The 13376-nt window shown below is 44.7% G+C and overlaps 1 protein-coding gene across 2 annotated transcripts in view; it reads left to right on the top strand.

Moving 5' to 3' along the window:
• Positions 1 to 13376, top strand: part of LOC139339939 (neuropilin-2-like) — a 91598-nt gene that overhangs the window by 42226 nt on the left and 35996 nt on the right. For both annotated transcript variants that reach the window (XM_070975403.1, XM_070975404.1), the window contains exons 8-11: positions 5571 to 5715; positions 9218 to 9393; positions 10000 to 10173; positions 11886 to 12030. In XM_070975403.1, coding sequence (XP_070831504.1) covers positions 5571 to 5715; positions 9218 to 9393; positions 10000 to 10173; positions 11886 to 12030 — 640 coding nt within the window. The remainder of the gene's footprint in view (positions 1 to 5570; positions 5716 to 9217; positions 9394 to 9999; positions 10174 to 11885; positions 12031 to 13376) is intronic.

The following is a 13376-nucleotide window of genomic DNA, read 5'->3' on the forward strand; positions in this document are numbered from 1 at the left end:
CTTTTCCACCAATTCAACTTTCTGCTAAACTCGAACCTGAACCTGCTCTGAACTGTCCGTTTATCCATTCATCTCTCGCTTGACATTTTCATTCACTCACCCCTTCACAAGTTCTCCCAAAATCTCTTCATCCATCCTCCTCCTCCCCCCTCCCTGTCTGCGCACACACTCTCCTCACATCTTCATTCACCTTATCCGACCAGTCTTTTCCATCCCTCCTCTTTCGCCTCCCTCGACACTCCATCATTCGTTCTCCATCCGCCCATATGTTTCTGAGAAAGTCATCATGGTTTAGACAGACGAGTTTATGCTGCTCGAACAAATGACTTTTTGTGCTTGGCTACAGTGATGGTTTGCTGTGTGTTAATCTGGAAGAATTATTGAATTAGTGTTTTATGAGCAAGAGGCATTAAAGGAGGACAAAAAGTAATGGGAGCCACATGGACAGAAAGAATAGAAAAGCATATGGTCTGTGCTCATGCGAACACACACAATGACGTATCCACAAAACAGCAAAGACACACACAGAAACATGCATGAATGTGGACAGATGTATGTTTACAGCCTCTTTCCTGTATGGTAGCACTTGTCTCAGATGAGTGACTCTTAATAACGCAGCCACTGTGCGCACACACTCTGGTTTTAAACATCTGGGAGCCAGCCCATAGGGGCGGCGCCACTGTCACACAGCATCCTGATGATTTGTGTGATCTGTAATGTATTTGATAATGTCATTAAAGGCCTGTTGTGAACCAGATGGCACATATGGAATATGTGTTAGCTCGCAGAGACGTTTTGGAGAGAAGAAGTCCTACTCATGCAGCGTTTCTTCCTACATCGTACTGACAGGCTCACAAATGACAGATATTCACTCAAGATATGCAGCAGAGAAAGAGGCAGACAGATGGGTCAAGTGTACGACTCAGGGGGGAACACCGGGTGAAGAAGATTATATTAGAAATCATCTTTGCAGAACCATTACGCTGTGCTGTTTCTCTGTTTGAATCGTATTTCGAGCTTTCTTTGTTTTCTCCGTCTTTGTGTCCGTGAATGTCTCTGCATTCCTCTGTTCCTGCTTGTGTTGTGCAGCAGCCAGGTTTCAAATCCCCTCTTGATCATCAGGTCGTGTCAGATCATTTGACTGCTCATGTGCGCTTGCATTATACAGAAACAGAAAAATAAAATAATGGCGCTATCAGTACAAACTTCAGCTATTCTGTGATTCAGTGCAGAAAACTGGCCGTGGGCCTGGTTACGGGAGGTTGCCCACATGACGAGAGAAAAGCAGCAATTTCCGGTGACCCGAGGTCTCCGGTTGAGAAATCATGTTGTCTCAGTTTGAGTCTTCGTCTGGAGGAGTCTGAGACCTTTCGCTGTGAGAGGTACATTTAAGATCAACGTGGTACAAATGTCATTACGTAGCCCTCCCCAATTGCTGCAGGCAGAGCTGTCTGTGGCCATTACAACGCTGGACCTCGGCCAAGACCAAAACCTCCTATTCCCACCTTAATCTGTGGGAGGGAGGATGGAGGAGGGGGACGTGGGTGGAGTGAGAGGGATCGTGATGAGAGGAAAGTTTTGGTAAGTCGAAAACGCAAGCAAATCGTCAACCAGCCGAGCGTCAAACTGATAGAGAGAGGACAAACTGAGCTGTGCAGAGGGAGGAAGAGGGGGAGACCAGAGGGAGAAAAGCGAGGTTCATAGGGGAGCAAGCGAGTGAAGGAAGGAGGCAGAAGGAGGGGGGAAGAAGTGTTCACAGGGGAACCACGGAGCAAAGGAAAGAGGGATGGATGGATGAACGGAGGAGAGGAGGAATAATGAGAATAGCAGACAAGGGTGTTGACCACAAATCCCTCTGGATAGATCAGAGGTCTCAGCAACGCAGCCTGGAAGGATGTCAGGAGAGGGGAAATTAAATAAAACGACGGCGTAGTCGGAAGAGGGTGGGGCGAGGCGAGGTGAGGGAAAGGCAGGAGGGAGGGAGAGGTCAAAGGGGAGAGGGAGAAAAGGGTTTGTGACAAATGAAGAAAGAAAATCTGGGAGAAAAGGGACAAAGGGGGATATGATGAAGGTGCCATGCATCATTTGGTTTGTGAGATTTGTGGACTGAACTGTCACACCTACCAAGATTCAGCTGTCAGACTGCTTACAGTACCTCCCTGAAGTCTGTGTTTGAGTGTGTGTGTGTGTGTGTGTGTGTGTGTGTGTGTGTGTGTGTGTGTGTGTGTGTGTGTGTGTGTGTGTGTGTGTGTGTGTGTGAGTGTGTGTGTGTGTGTGTGTGTGTGTGTGTGTGTGTTTGAGTGTGTGTGTTTGTGTGATGGAATAAGAGGAGATGGGGGGGGCAATCTTTTACTATTTTATAACTCTATCCACACACATACACACTAAACGCACGCAGCACGGACATTTGAATAATTCAATGTGTCTGCACTGGTCCTCACTGGCTGGCTGACTGCGGCCCTGCAGGCACACGACACACACACACACACACACACACACACACACACACACACACACACACACACACCTGTTCTTTTCTTTCCCATGGGATATTCCCCTCTTTTTATTCGTAGTTACACGTTAGACTTAGTTAGCCGCTGCCTTCTGACTACAAACCAGAAGCAGCTACACAATATGTGTCCTTCTGCCCTGCACGCAATTGTTATTCAGCAGAGACTCGGTGTGTAAATGAAGGAGAAGACGGTATTCAGTCCGTGTCTATCACCTTTGACTGTCGCCGAGCGATGAAAGCACCATTTGAATCGGGAAGATTTCTCTTGCTTGGAATTGTTCTTGTAGCGTCGGTGTTAAACAACATTTCTGTTTGTTTGTTTGTTTAGGTTTGTGTGTGTGTGTGTGTGTGTGTTTGTGTGTGTGTGTGTGTGTGTGTGTGTGTGTGTGTGTGTGTTTGTGTGCGTGTGTGTGTGAGTCTGTCTGTGTGTGTTTTGTGGCGGTTTGTTAATGGGCTGATATTTCCACCTGTGTTAAGAGACAAGGCAAGCTGACACCAAGAACACTTGGGTGAACGGATGCTTGACTTTACACCTACTCTCTCTCTCTCTCTCTCTCTCTCTCTCTCTCTCTCTCTCTCTCACACACACACACACACACACACAATAACTTGAGATGGGCTGCGGGTGCAGTCCATTAGCTGATTGATGCAGAAGCCTTTTAGAAAGAGACTGTTAACTGTGAATTTAGTTTAAGACCTCGGAGATGCTGCATATCCCCTTACACCTCCTCCGTGTGGGCTCAAGCTGCAGAAACACAACCTGGAGGGAAAGCTTCTGCTGAATATACAGAAAATATGTTCTTACTATGATGGACGCTATTGAACTGCATCATAGTAAGCAATATTCTGCAAATTTAGGCAAACCTGAGCCTGAGTTTAGGTAGGTTTACTTGCTTGTTGCACTTGCTGTGAACGATCGCTCTAACGTGGGTTGATAAGACCAAGCAGGGAATTTAAAACTGCAGATAAAAATGCAGAAAAACACATTAAAATTTTGACAGCGGGGTCAGCTTAGCATTGATTTAGAATATTGAGGACACAACTTTTTAAAGTCCTCGTAAAGATAATCAGCGAGTGGTGGTGAGCTCTGACCGGCATCATTTTTCTTGTGTTTTCAGTCGCTGCTGAAGGGATTTCGGTTTACTGAGGGGATTGTAAAAGAGCAGCCGTAACAGTGAAACAGAGCTGCGTCTCTGTTTGGTGACCCTGAACAAAGCTGCTAAAAGAGGAAAAAGCTCTAGAGTTGTGTCCATGAACAGTATGTATACAGAAGCGCTTGCTACATAAACAAGTACACATTTACCAATTCAAAGAGCTGGCATGATATTAGACATCCCCCCACACGCATACACACACACACACATAAAGTCTCATAGGCTATGCACAGTGTTGTGTCCACATACATGAAAGCACATGCTTCACTAAGTGTGTGTGAGCATGTGCACATTTGCTGAGGAAATGTTTCAGTGAGCACCAAGGGAAATCAGAAAGCACCCGCAAGCCCCCGACTCCTCAGAGTGAGACTTCATAATTACACTTTTACACACACGCGCACACACACACACTTGTAATTACAGTCCACTACCACAATCCCATTAAGTCTTTTGGGGCCTTTTGGCATTTTTCCATCATTTAACTGGTCACAGCTTCTGGTATTAAGGCCACTGTAAGGGCATGAGTTCACTGGGTCTGCCTTTGTATCTACACCCAGTGGGTCACGAGTTCAATTCCCAGCTGGCCCAGTAGCTGCTACTGTTCCTCCAAGTCAGAAACCCCTTTCATCCATATTTTGTCACCCCTGACGAAGCCTGCTGTTTAATTGATTGGGAACAGGAGGAAAATAGTGAATTTACACACTCACGCAGAGAAACTCGCGCACACGCATTCCTAAAACAAAGCGAACATCTATAAATGAGTACCCAAGCAAGTAATTGCAAAGCCTTTGGCTCTGCTGAATGAGGTTTGCTTCTCTCTGTAATAAACACACTCTGTTGTGTTTTCAGGACTGATGTAATATAACAGAAAGCATGTTAGAGACGCCAGGGAAAACAGCCTTTGAGGTTCTCTAATGAAACAACAGCGTAGACTTTCAGATTTTTTTTCATTTACAGCAGAGTATCATCATGGCAGTGAGGAGGGGGGGCACAGATAGAGATGTTGAATAGGAAGACAGAAAGGAGGAGAAGAGCAGAAGCCCAGCTGTGTTTTCCTGTGGAGACGGAGAGAGAGAGACATGACACTCTGTCAGATAGACAGAGATGTAAAGTCTTGGTGTCAAGAGACAAAAAGAGTGCTTCTGGCCATGTGCGCTCACATTCAATTTCCTTTTTATCTGCATTTGTGTGTGTTTTCAGAGGAAATCATTTTGTGTGTGTGTGTGTCGCGTGTGCACGCGGTGGGAGTGTGGGAGCTCAGAGGGCACTGTAAGGCAGTGTGTGTGTACTGTGTGTGTGTATTTGTGCGTGAGATGGTTGTGTCTGGAAGGAGTGCATTTGTGAATGTCGTGTGTATGTGAGGGGTGACAGCCTGTTTTTCTTCGCTCTCTGTGTATGAAGGAGTAAAGATCATGTCTTCCTGTGCGTGTGTGTGTGTGTGTGTGTGTGTGTGTGTGTGTGTGTGTGTGTGTGTGTGCTTAAGTCAAGAGGACGTGAGAAGAGGATGCTCTCCCACAGACTTGCGCACTTTGATTTATGACACACTGCATGCCCTCAAATCGTGTGCATTCGTTTCTTCCCTCATGAACAGAAACAGTGTTTTCACTGTGTGTGTGTGTTTGTTTTTATGTGTGTGTGTGCACATAGAGGAATCTTTTATAAGGACACAGAAGATTTATCTGTTGTAATTTGACCTTATGATAAATGATGTTTTTGAAAACAGCACAGTGTGAACCATAAATATAGTTGCTATTGAAACCTCTTTTAATAGCCTGTTTCCTGTTTACTGATTTAGACTGTTAAAGCTGTTTATGCTTATGTTTGGATCACTCCTCCTCAGATCACTAATTGTCATTACTGATATTGATATGGTATCTTCCGTCTCGTTCTCCCTCCATGTGTAGGTTTTCCATGCCAATGCCGATGCCACGGAGGTGGTTCTCAATCGGATCCCGCAGCCGGTTCTGGCCCGTTTCGTACGGATCCGACCTCAGACGTGGAAGAACGGCATTGCGCTGCGGTTCGAGCTCTACGGCTGTCAGATCACGGGTAAGAAAGATGCAGCGTCTTCCTCTGTGGAGTTTCTCAGACTTTTCCTGGCCCATCTCCTCGTGGGACTCCCTCTCGTGAAAACACGGTAGTGGTTTTGCCAAATTTTATACCAGTGATATACTGGCTTTTACACCGGGTCAGAGGCTGGGTCACACCGCTGCATAAATAACTGTGGTAGAAAACATTTCCTTTAAAAGAACCCATCCACCCATCAGTCCACCAGTGTTTCTATTCATACCTTCTCATCCTTTCTCTCATCTGCCTCTCTTTCGTTCACATGCACACAACACACCCACTCTCATGTGCACTCACACTCTTGCCCTCGCTCTTTCATATACATATCCTCCCTCTCTGTCTCCCACTCACACGCGCACACACACACAGAAAAAAACACACTCAGTCGTAATAGAATAATACTAGAGTGTGATGTGTGGGTGATAACATCAGAGAGTAACAGGCTCTCAGCTTTCATCTGCAGCCCTGGCAAACAAACACGATTTCAACCAGCATAATCAGCTCAATACTATAAATAGATAAAACTTAATTAGACTGTCTGTGTTTGTGTGTCTGTCTGTGCGTTGCAGAAATGGTAAAAGAGAGTTTCAATCCATTTCAGTGTGCGTGCGTGTGTGTGTGTGTTTCCCAGCGCCACCATATCATTATTAGGTTAGGGCCTCTCTCTGCTGCCATCGTAGTGGCCATTGAGAGGGACAGATATGCTCTTATCTAGGAGGGCTATTTCAGCACCCACACAAATCACAGTCACACCAAAACAATATGATGCTGCTTGTGTGTGTGTAGGTGTGTGAGTGTGATGTAGAGAGACAGGGATGTGGTATATGTAAGGTATCTGCCTGTGTTCTTGTCTACCAATTGTCTATTTTTCACCCCATTTTAACACCTGAAATTGCATTATATATCACCCAACTTTTCCCACTACGCTCTCAGCAGTGAGCTCCAACTCAACGCGTTTTTTGAACATCTCCCTGTGTGTTGTCCGTCTCTGCTGCCTTGTAATGTCTGCAATCCATCACAGGCTTTATGCAAAATCTCAGCAGGCTCCGGACTCAGTTTAGCCTTTTGTTGGGAAGGATGAGAGAGTTTGTAACTTTGGAAGCGAGCAGAGAGAAAACAAACCTCAGCTTCGGTGGGATACGTCCGTAACGTACAGAGAAAGCTTTAGAACCAAAAATTACCTGCTAATAGCTCTGCAGTATCTCTTCTTTTACTTTCTCTGCACATACACGTATTGACAAGCACACACCCGAACACACCACCAGGGGGAAAGTGATAATGCCCTACACTGGCCTATAAAGGCGGACATAAAGCAGTCAGTCAGTGACATGTCATTAACTTAAATCACACTTTTATGTCTCTCTCGCTCTCTACTTTTTCCTCACTCTCTGCCTATCCCTCTTCAATGTCGCTCTGTTTTTTCTTCCTCCTCACACTACTTTTTCCTCCGTCCTTCTATTGCCTTTGCTGACAGCTTCCATTCCCACTTTTCTCTCAATGTCTCTCATTTTCTCCTCCCCGTCCCTTCCCTTAAATCTTCCCCGTCCCTGCCTCATTCGGCTCTTCATTCCTCCATCCCTCCTTCCTTAATCTCATTTTATTTTAGCCCCGCAGCATCTATCAATCACTTATTCTTAGCGCCTTTATCATTTTTTTTATTTTTTTTCCTCTCGCCCGGCTTGCGTGTGCGTTGGCGTGCGTGTGTGCATGTGCACGGCTAGGTGGAGCCTCGGTGGTGTACTTCACAGCGTTTGGAAGACCCTGTTATCAGGAAAAGCACAGTGGGAGCCCATGTGTGGGCTAAACATCATGGAAGTGTGGAAGTGAGACCTTGACTACTCCACTTCTCCGTGCTGGTGCATGTATTGCTTTCTGTGTGTGTGTGTGTGTGTGTGTGTGTGTGTGTGTGTGTGTGTGTGTGTCTATGTATATATGTGTGTGAGCTTTAAGGGCTCTCAGGCTGGTGTGTGATATCTATCTATTTTCTGCTACTGTGATCTCCAGAGATGATATTCTCATCGACTCCCACTGCACCTCTGCATTAAAAAACCCTGCTGGAGTGCAGCTGCTTAACAAGATGGATGCAAAAATAAGAATCATAGAATAAACAGTATAATAATAGAATTTTATTCTGGCTAATCAGCTTTTGTGCATAACATCGAGCTTGAGGGAGCTCATCTAGCATTGCTTAGCTGTTGTTGTTTGTTGTTGATTCATTATTTACCACAGTGAGGCGCGGCTGCAGACGTCACGGCATTAAACATTCATCTCCATGTGGACCCGAAGAATGTCACCATCAATCACCGTCACCCTTCGCTGTCAATCCGCTCTCTCTCTTTCTTTCCTCTCTTTATCTTTCTCACGCTTTCTATTCACTCGCTCTCTGCGCAGTCCATCTTTCCGTTCGACCTTTTGTCTATCTCTCCATCTCCTCCTTGTCCTTTACCTCCCCTTCCTCACCTTTTATCCTACCCTTCCTCTTTTTCTCCCCTTTTCATCTCCTCTTTTATCCCATCACTTTTTTTCACCTGCTTCATTTTCAAATAGAAATGGTCACTTTGTTTTGTTCCCTTTGTTTTTTTTCATTATTCATGGCAATTACATATTCTGATGCTTGTTAGACTAAAGCACATTTGTCAGTGTAATAAACAGTATCCCTTTGATCTGCAACACGCTTTCATTTAGTTCTTCCATTTGGGAGTTCTCTGGCTCAATTCCCCATGAAGAATCCCCTTCGGTAGCTTGGTTAAAGTTATGCATCAACTTTGCAGCCGCAGGAAGGAAAAATAATGAAATGGGTTGATGGAAAGCAGCGGAGTGCGGCACACCAGTCGTAGTTTTAACAATGCATGTCACAATCACACAAGAGTTTTGCTCCAAGATTACATCAAACAATGACGCCAGATTATTCCTGACCTGAAAGTCACATTCAGTCATTAAGAGTTTTGAGTTGTAAGATGTTTAGCAAAGCAGCGACTTCGACAGCGTTTCCTCACATTTAGTCAAAGTCCCAAAGCCTTTACAGGATAATAATAACATGTGCCTGTTATGTATTTTCCATCAAAGAATATCTACCTTCCTGGCAGCCTCTAATTTCATGTTGGTTCATTCAACAAAGCTCCAACATTAGCCTTTTAATGCAAAGATATCCAATTCACAGTATCCCTTTCACATCCATTCATTTCTCTCATTGTCTGTGCCGCGGGTTTGGTTTTCAGCTCATGAATACAGTGTTTTTTGGCAGCAGATTGTCAAATCATGGATGCTGTACTGGTCTTTGAAACAAAACGAGAGAGCAGAGGAGCATTTTCCAAGCTCTGCTTTGAACTGCAGGACTAAAGGCATCAACGTTCCCTGTTTGCAAGCTTTTTATAAAATCACCGTTTCCACCTGTAACTTAAGAAAGCGATCAGAAAGTTTGTTTCATGCTTTAGAAGATACCCTGCAGTGACGTGACGCGCTCTTACTCTGGTCTCCTGTTCAGATGCGCCCTGCTCAGAGCTGCAAGGCATGCTGTCTGGGCTGCTTCCAGACTCCCAGATCTCTGCGTCGTCCATGAGAGACATCCACGGCTCCATGGGGGCAGCCAGGCTGGTGGCCAGTCGGTCAGGCTGGTTTCCCAACCCGACACAACCCATAGCTGGAGAAGAGTGGCTACAGGTACGTCACCTCACCCCGATGAGTGATGTTTTTACATTACAGTGCATTACAGACTGGAGCTGGAGCTGAGGGGCCCCAGGTGGGGTTCATTTTACTGCATCAGAGATTAAACGTTCCTGCTTGGAGCCTTTTTGTATTTCAGCCCTCCTTTTCCACTACAGGAACAAAATGTAATAAAATTTAGGGACTGAACTGTGTAAAAAATGTGTTATCGCACCAAAACAAAGACTAATAGAACAAATGCATAACAATAACCATCAATTGGCTGGGAGAAACAAAAGCTGTACCAGAGGATTTTGCACCTTTAAGGAAAACTGGGAGTAAACCATATGGCAAAACAGTGAGGAGACAAGAATAAGAAAATGAAACGACATGATACAGGGATTAAAATGCAACCAGCGAAGTGCAAAACACTGAAGGGATTTGCACAGTGGACACCGTTTTTAGCCGCAGACTCGCCATCCTCACAAAATGAAATGCAAGGAAGCCGGGACTCGACTCTGAGGCCCGGAAAAAGTCAGAGTTCCCGTAATAGGCAGGGGATCTGGAAAGTGATTGGCTTCTGTGGTGCAGAGAGTGAGCTAACAATGAGAATCGTGTTTACAGGCGGACCTCGGCGTGCCCAAGATGGTGCGTGGCATTATTACCCAGGGTGCAAGAGGGCTGGAGGGCAGCACCAGCGCTGAGAACAGGGCGTTTGTCAGGAAGTACAAACTGGCGCACAGCTTGACCGGCAAAGACTGGACTTACATCACTGACAGCAAGACTGGGTTTGCTAAGGTAAAGGCGGGGAACACACACACACACACACACACACACACACACACACACACACACACACACACACATATGTACTCTCTCTGATTGTCGCTGTCAGTTCTCCCTCATTTGTAGTTTATTTATAGCTCTGTCTCTCCATCCTTCTTCACTCTCCCTCCATTTCTTTCTTCCTCTTCTCTCTCTCTCAGTCTTGTCATTTTCAGGAAAAAAAAATTTTATTACAGCCTCAGCTCTGATAATAATTCAATTTAATCACCTCACTCCTCATTCTCCCTGCTACTGTCTTCCTCTCTCTAAGTCCTCCGTACTCTCTCTCTCTCTCTCTGTTTTTTCTGTCTCATCCTCTCGTTCGCTCATCCTCTATTTGTCTCTCATGGGTGTTAATTAAAAATGTCTTTCCTGCATCACCACTCAGCACTGCTGGCAGTCTAACGCACTGTGAGACAGAGCACTTTAAACTCTGTTCTCCTTTCTGAGACTCTGTCTTAAAACACTTTAATAGTACTACTGAGTGCCCGGCTTTCCTCCTGATGCTAAAATCCTGCTCTCTCTCATCTGCCTGTCTTTTTAAATGAGCATCCTGGGAAATTCATCATATGTTTTTTTTCTTTTTTTTTTTTCTTTTTTTAATTTAATTCCAGAAATAAGGAAGACAGAAGATACAATTCAATTAATGAAACCAATATTACAACTTTCTCAGCCCACATTTTGAGAGGAATGGTGCGGTCTAGTCAGTGTTCAGCTCGTAATAAATCTTGCCGGAGGCTGCTGCAAGCCACCTCAGAAAAAAAAGAAAAAAAAAAACATGAAAATCAAAGGAAACACAGTCTTTGTTGTTATTTTCATGACACGTGTCATAACGTGCTTGGGAACAATGCTGATTAGGAGTGTTATATGACTTTGGAGAGACAGGCTCACCATTTTGCTATTGTGAACAGCGGAGTGGTGAAATGACAAATGAAACTACCTCTGCAGCTTTTAATGTCTTCCTCCGTTGTTTCAGGATACTCATCCTCACTTCTGCCTTCACCACAGAACAATGTATCAGTGCACCCACACTGACAGATGTCACACACCTCAAACAAACATGGAGCAAAGCCTATCACTCATCGTTTTGAATCTCAGATACTAGATTTGGGTGATATTTTCAAATTTGGTACAAGTACATTGAGTGCAGTGTTTAAACCACTGTCAGATTCCTTGTATGTGCACACACTCTGGCTCTACATGCTGTTTTCCCCACTGCCTCACTCTGCTGGCTTCTTTGTGCCACTGGGTCAGCTTGCTGCAGCGGCTCTCACTGGCAGACCATAAATTTGTACAATAAAATGACAAAAATCACCCAACAGCTGGCAGTGTATTCAGCCAGCCGCCAATGGCCGATATATCCGTCCAGTCGCCCAGCCCTGTTAGACACAGCCTTGTCTTTAAGACAAACTCTAGCATAAGCAGTGATACTTGTTGCACTTTTTCCTTTGAGTCAGCACTGGGAGGATGCAGCAGGATCTTACTGTGCAGTCAAAAAACAGCTGTCATCAGTGGAGCATATTTTCCTGTCGAGAGCACACGCTGATCTTAGGAATGTCAAAATTGGCAGGAACATATCTTTTATACTGCAGAGGAAATGTTTCATCCTTATTTTTCCTCGCTGAGAAATGAAAACAGGAAAGTCTCTAAACACTAATAACATCGCTATCAACATCTGCTCTTAGATTTTCGAGGGAAACAGCCACTACGATACTCCAGAGGTGCGGAGGTTTGATGAGATAGTGGCCCAGTACATCAGAGTGTTTCCGGAGAGGTGGTCGCCTGCTGGGATCGGCATGAGGATGGAGGTCCTCGGCTGTGACCTGCCCGGTAAGAACGCGCACGTGCACGTGTAAGATAACAGAAGGCTGAAACGTACACATGCAACACACACACACACACACACACACACACACACACACACACACACTGTCATGCTGTGAGCCTGCAGGAATGTACATGTGTGCAATCACATACAAATGCACAGAGTTTAATACATAAACACACTAATTTACAGAGGAAGTGCCCTCCTTTGCTTATAACCTACACAGAAAACACCACACAGCATCAGAAAAATGCAATTTAGGCAATTTATCCAAACGTGATAAGGCCGATCTTTATCAAATCGAACATTTATCACCATAATCATTATGAAAGCTCTGCATACACATGTGTATTACATGATCCATAAACTTAATTACAAACATAACATCAGTGACTGAAATGTGCTGTGGAAATCACACCATTAATCTCTTGGACAGCTGTAATTAGTGTGTGTTTGTGTCCATGCTTCATAAGCATCACATGTGTGTGAGCTTTCTTTGCATACATGCGTTCTGATTTCTATGTATATCAGCGTATTGGAGTGCGTGTGTACATATTCTTACTTAACATGCATTCTGCATAGTGGTTACAGTTAATAATCCTGCTCTATAGGAGGTATTGCAGCATGTCTGGACAGGGATTAACATGTCTAGGTCATGGGACTTTTACTAATAGTGGCCAGCTGTGTAGTTGTTGTCTTCACAGCCTATTATTTTAATAACATGTTGCTAGTGTGTAGCTGGAATTAGGTGCAGCGCATGGTCTGCTGAATTTCACCATTCATGATCAGCCCCTGATCTATTCTGCTAAAAATAATGGCTTTGCTTTCTCAATATGTTCAGCTTGATATATGTTTCTGCTCAAGGTTTGTGTAAACAGAGTGATGATTTAATGCAAAGCGTGGTGAATGCAGACCATTAGTCTATGAGTACCATTTCTTACAATGCGTTCCTGTTGTGTGGAGCTTGTTTTCCGTGGCGGGCAAATTATTCTCAGCTGCACGATAACTTCAATAACAAAGCAGGTCCTTGTACAAATCTCCAACATTTATTACTTAACCTGAGCAGTAATGTGCTGCATGAATTCGGCAGCAGTATAGACTTCGATGAAGTAGGTGATGATGTTTTTCTTCATCCTGTCTTATGTTGTGAAGAAATCAGATGAAGTCCAGCCTCCTCTCCTCTCCTCTTCCTCCTTCGTGTGCCATCAGATATTACCGCTTTGGTCAGGTTGTGACACGTTAGAGGTGAAGACAAGAACAGGAGATGACACATACCTGTTCCCGGTGGACGTGAAGTGGGCTGTTGGCTACAGCCGATGGCCCACTGCAACAATTCTGTATCTCTGAACTG

The sequence above is a fragment of the Chaetodon trifascialis genome, chromosome 12, assembly GCF_039877785.1.
Source record: "Chaetodon trifascialis isolate fChaTrf1 chromosome 12, fChaTrf1.hap1, whole genome shotgun sequence".
In the NCBI taxonomy this organism is placed as follows: domain Eukaryota; kingdom Metazoa; phylum Chordata; class Actinopteri; order Chaetodontiformes; family Chaetodontidae; genus Chaetodon; species Chaetodon trifascialis.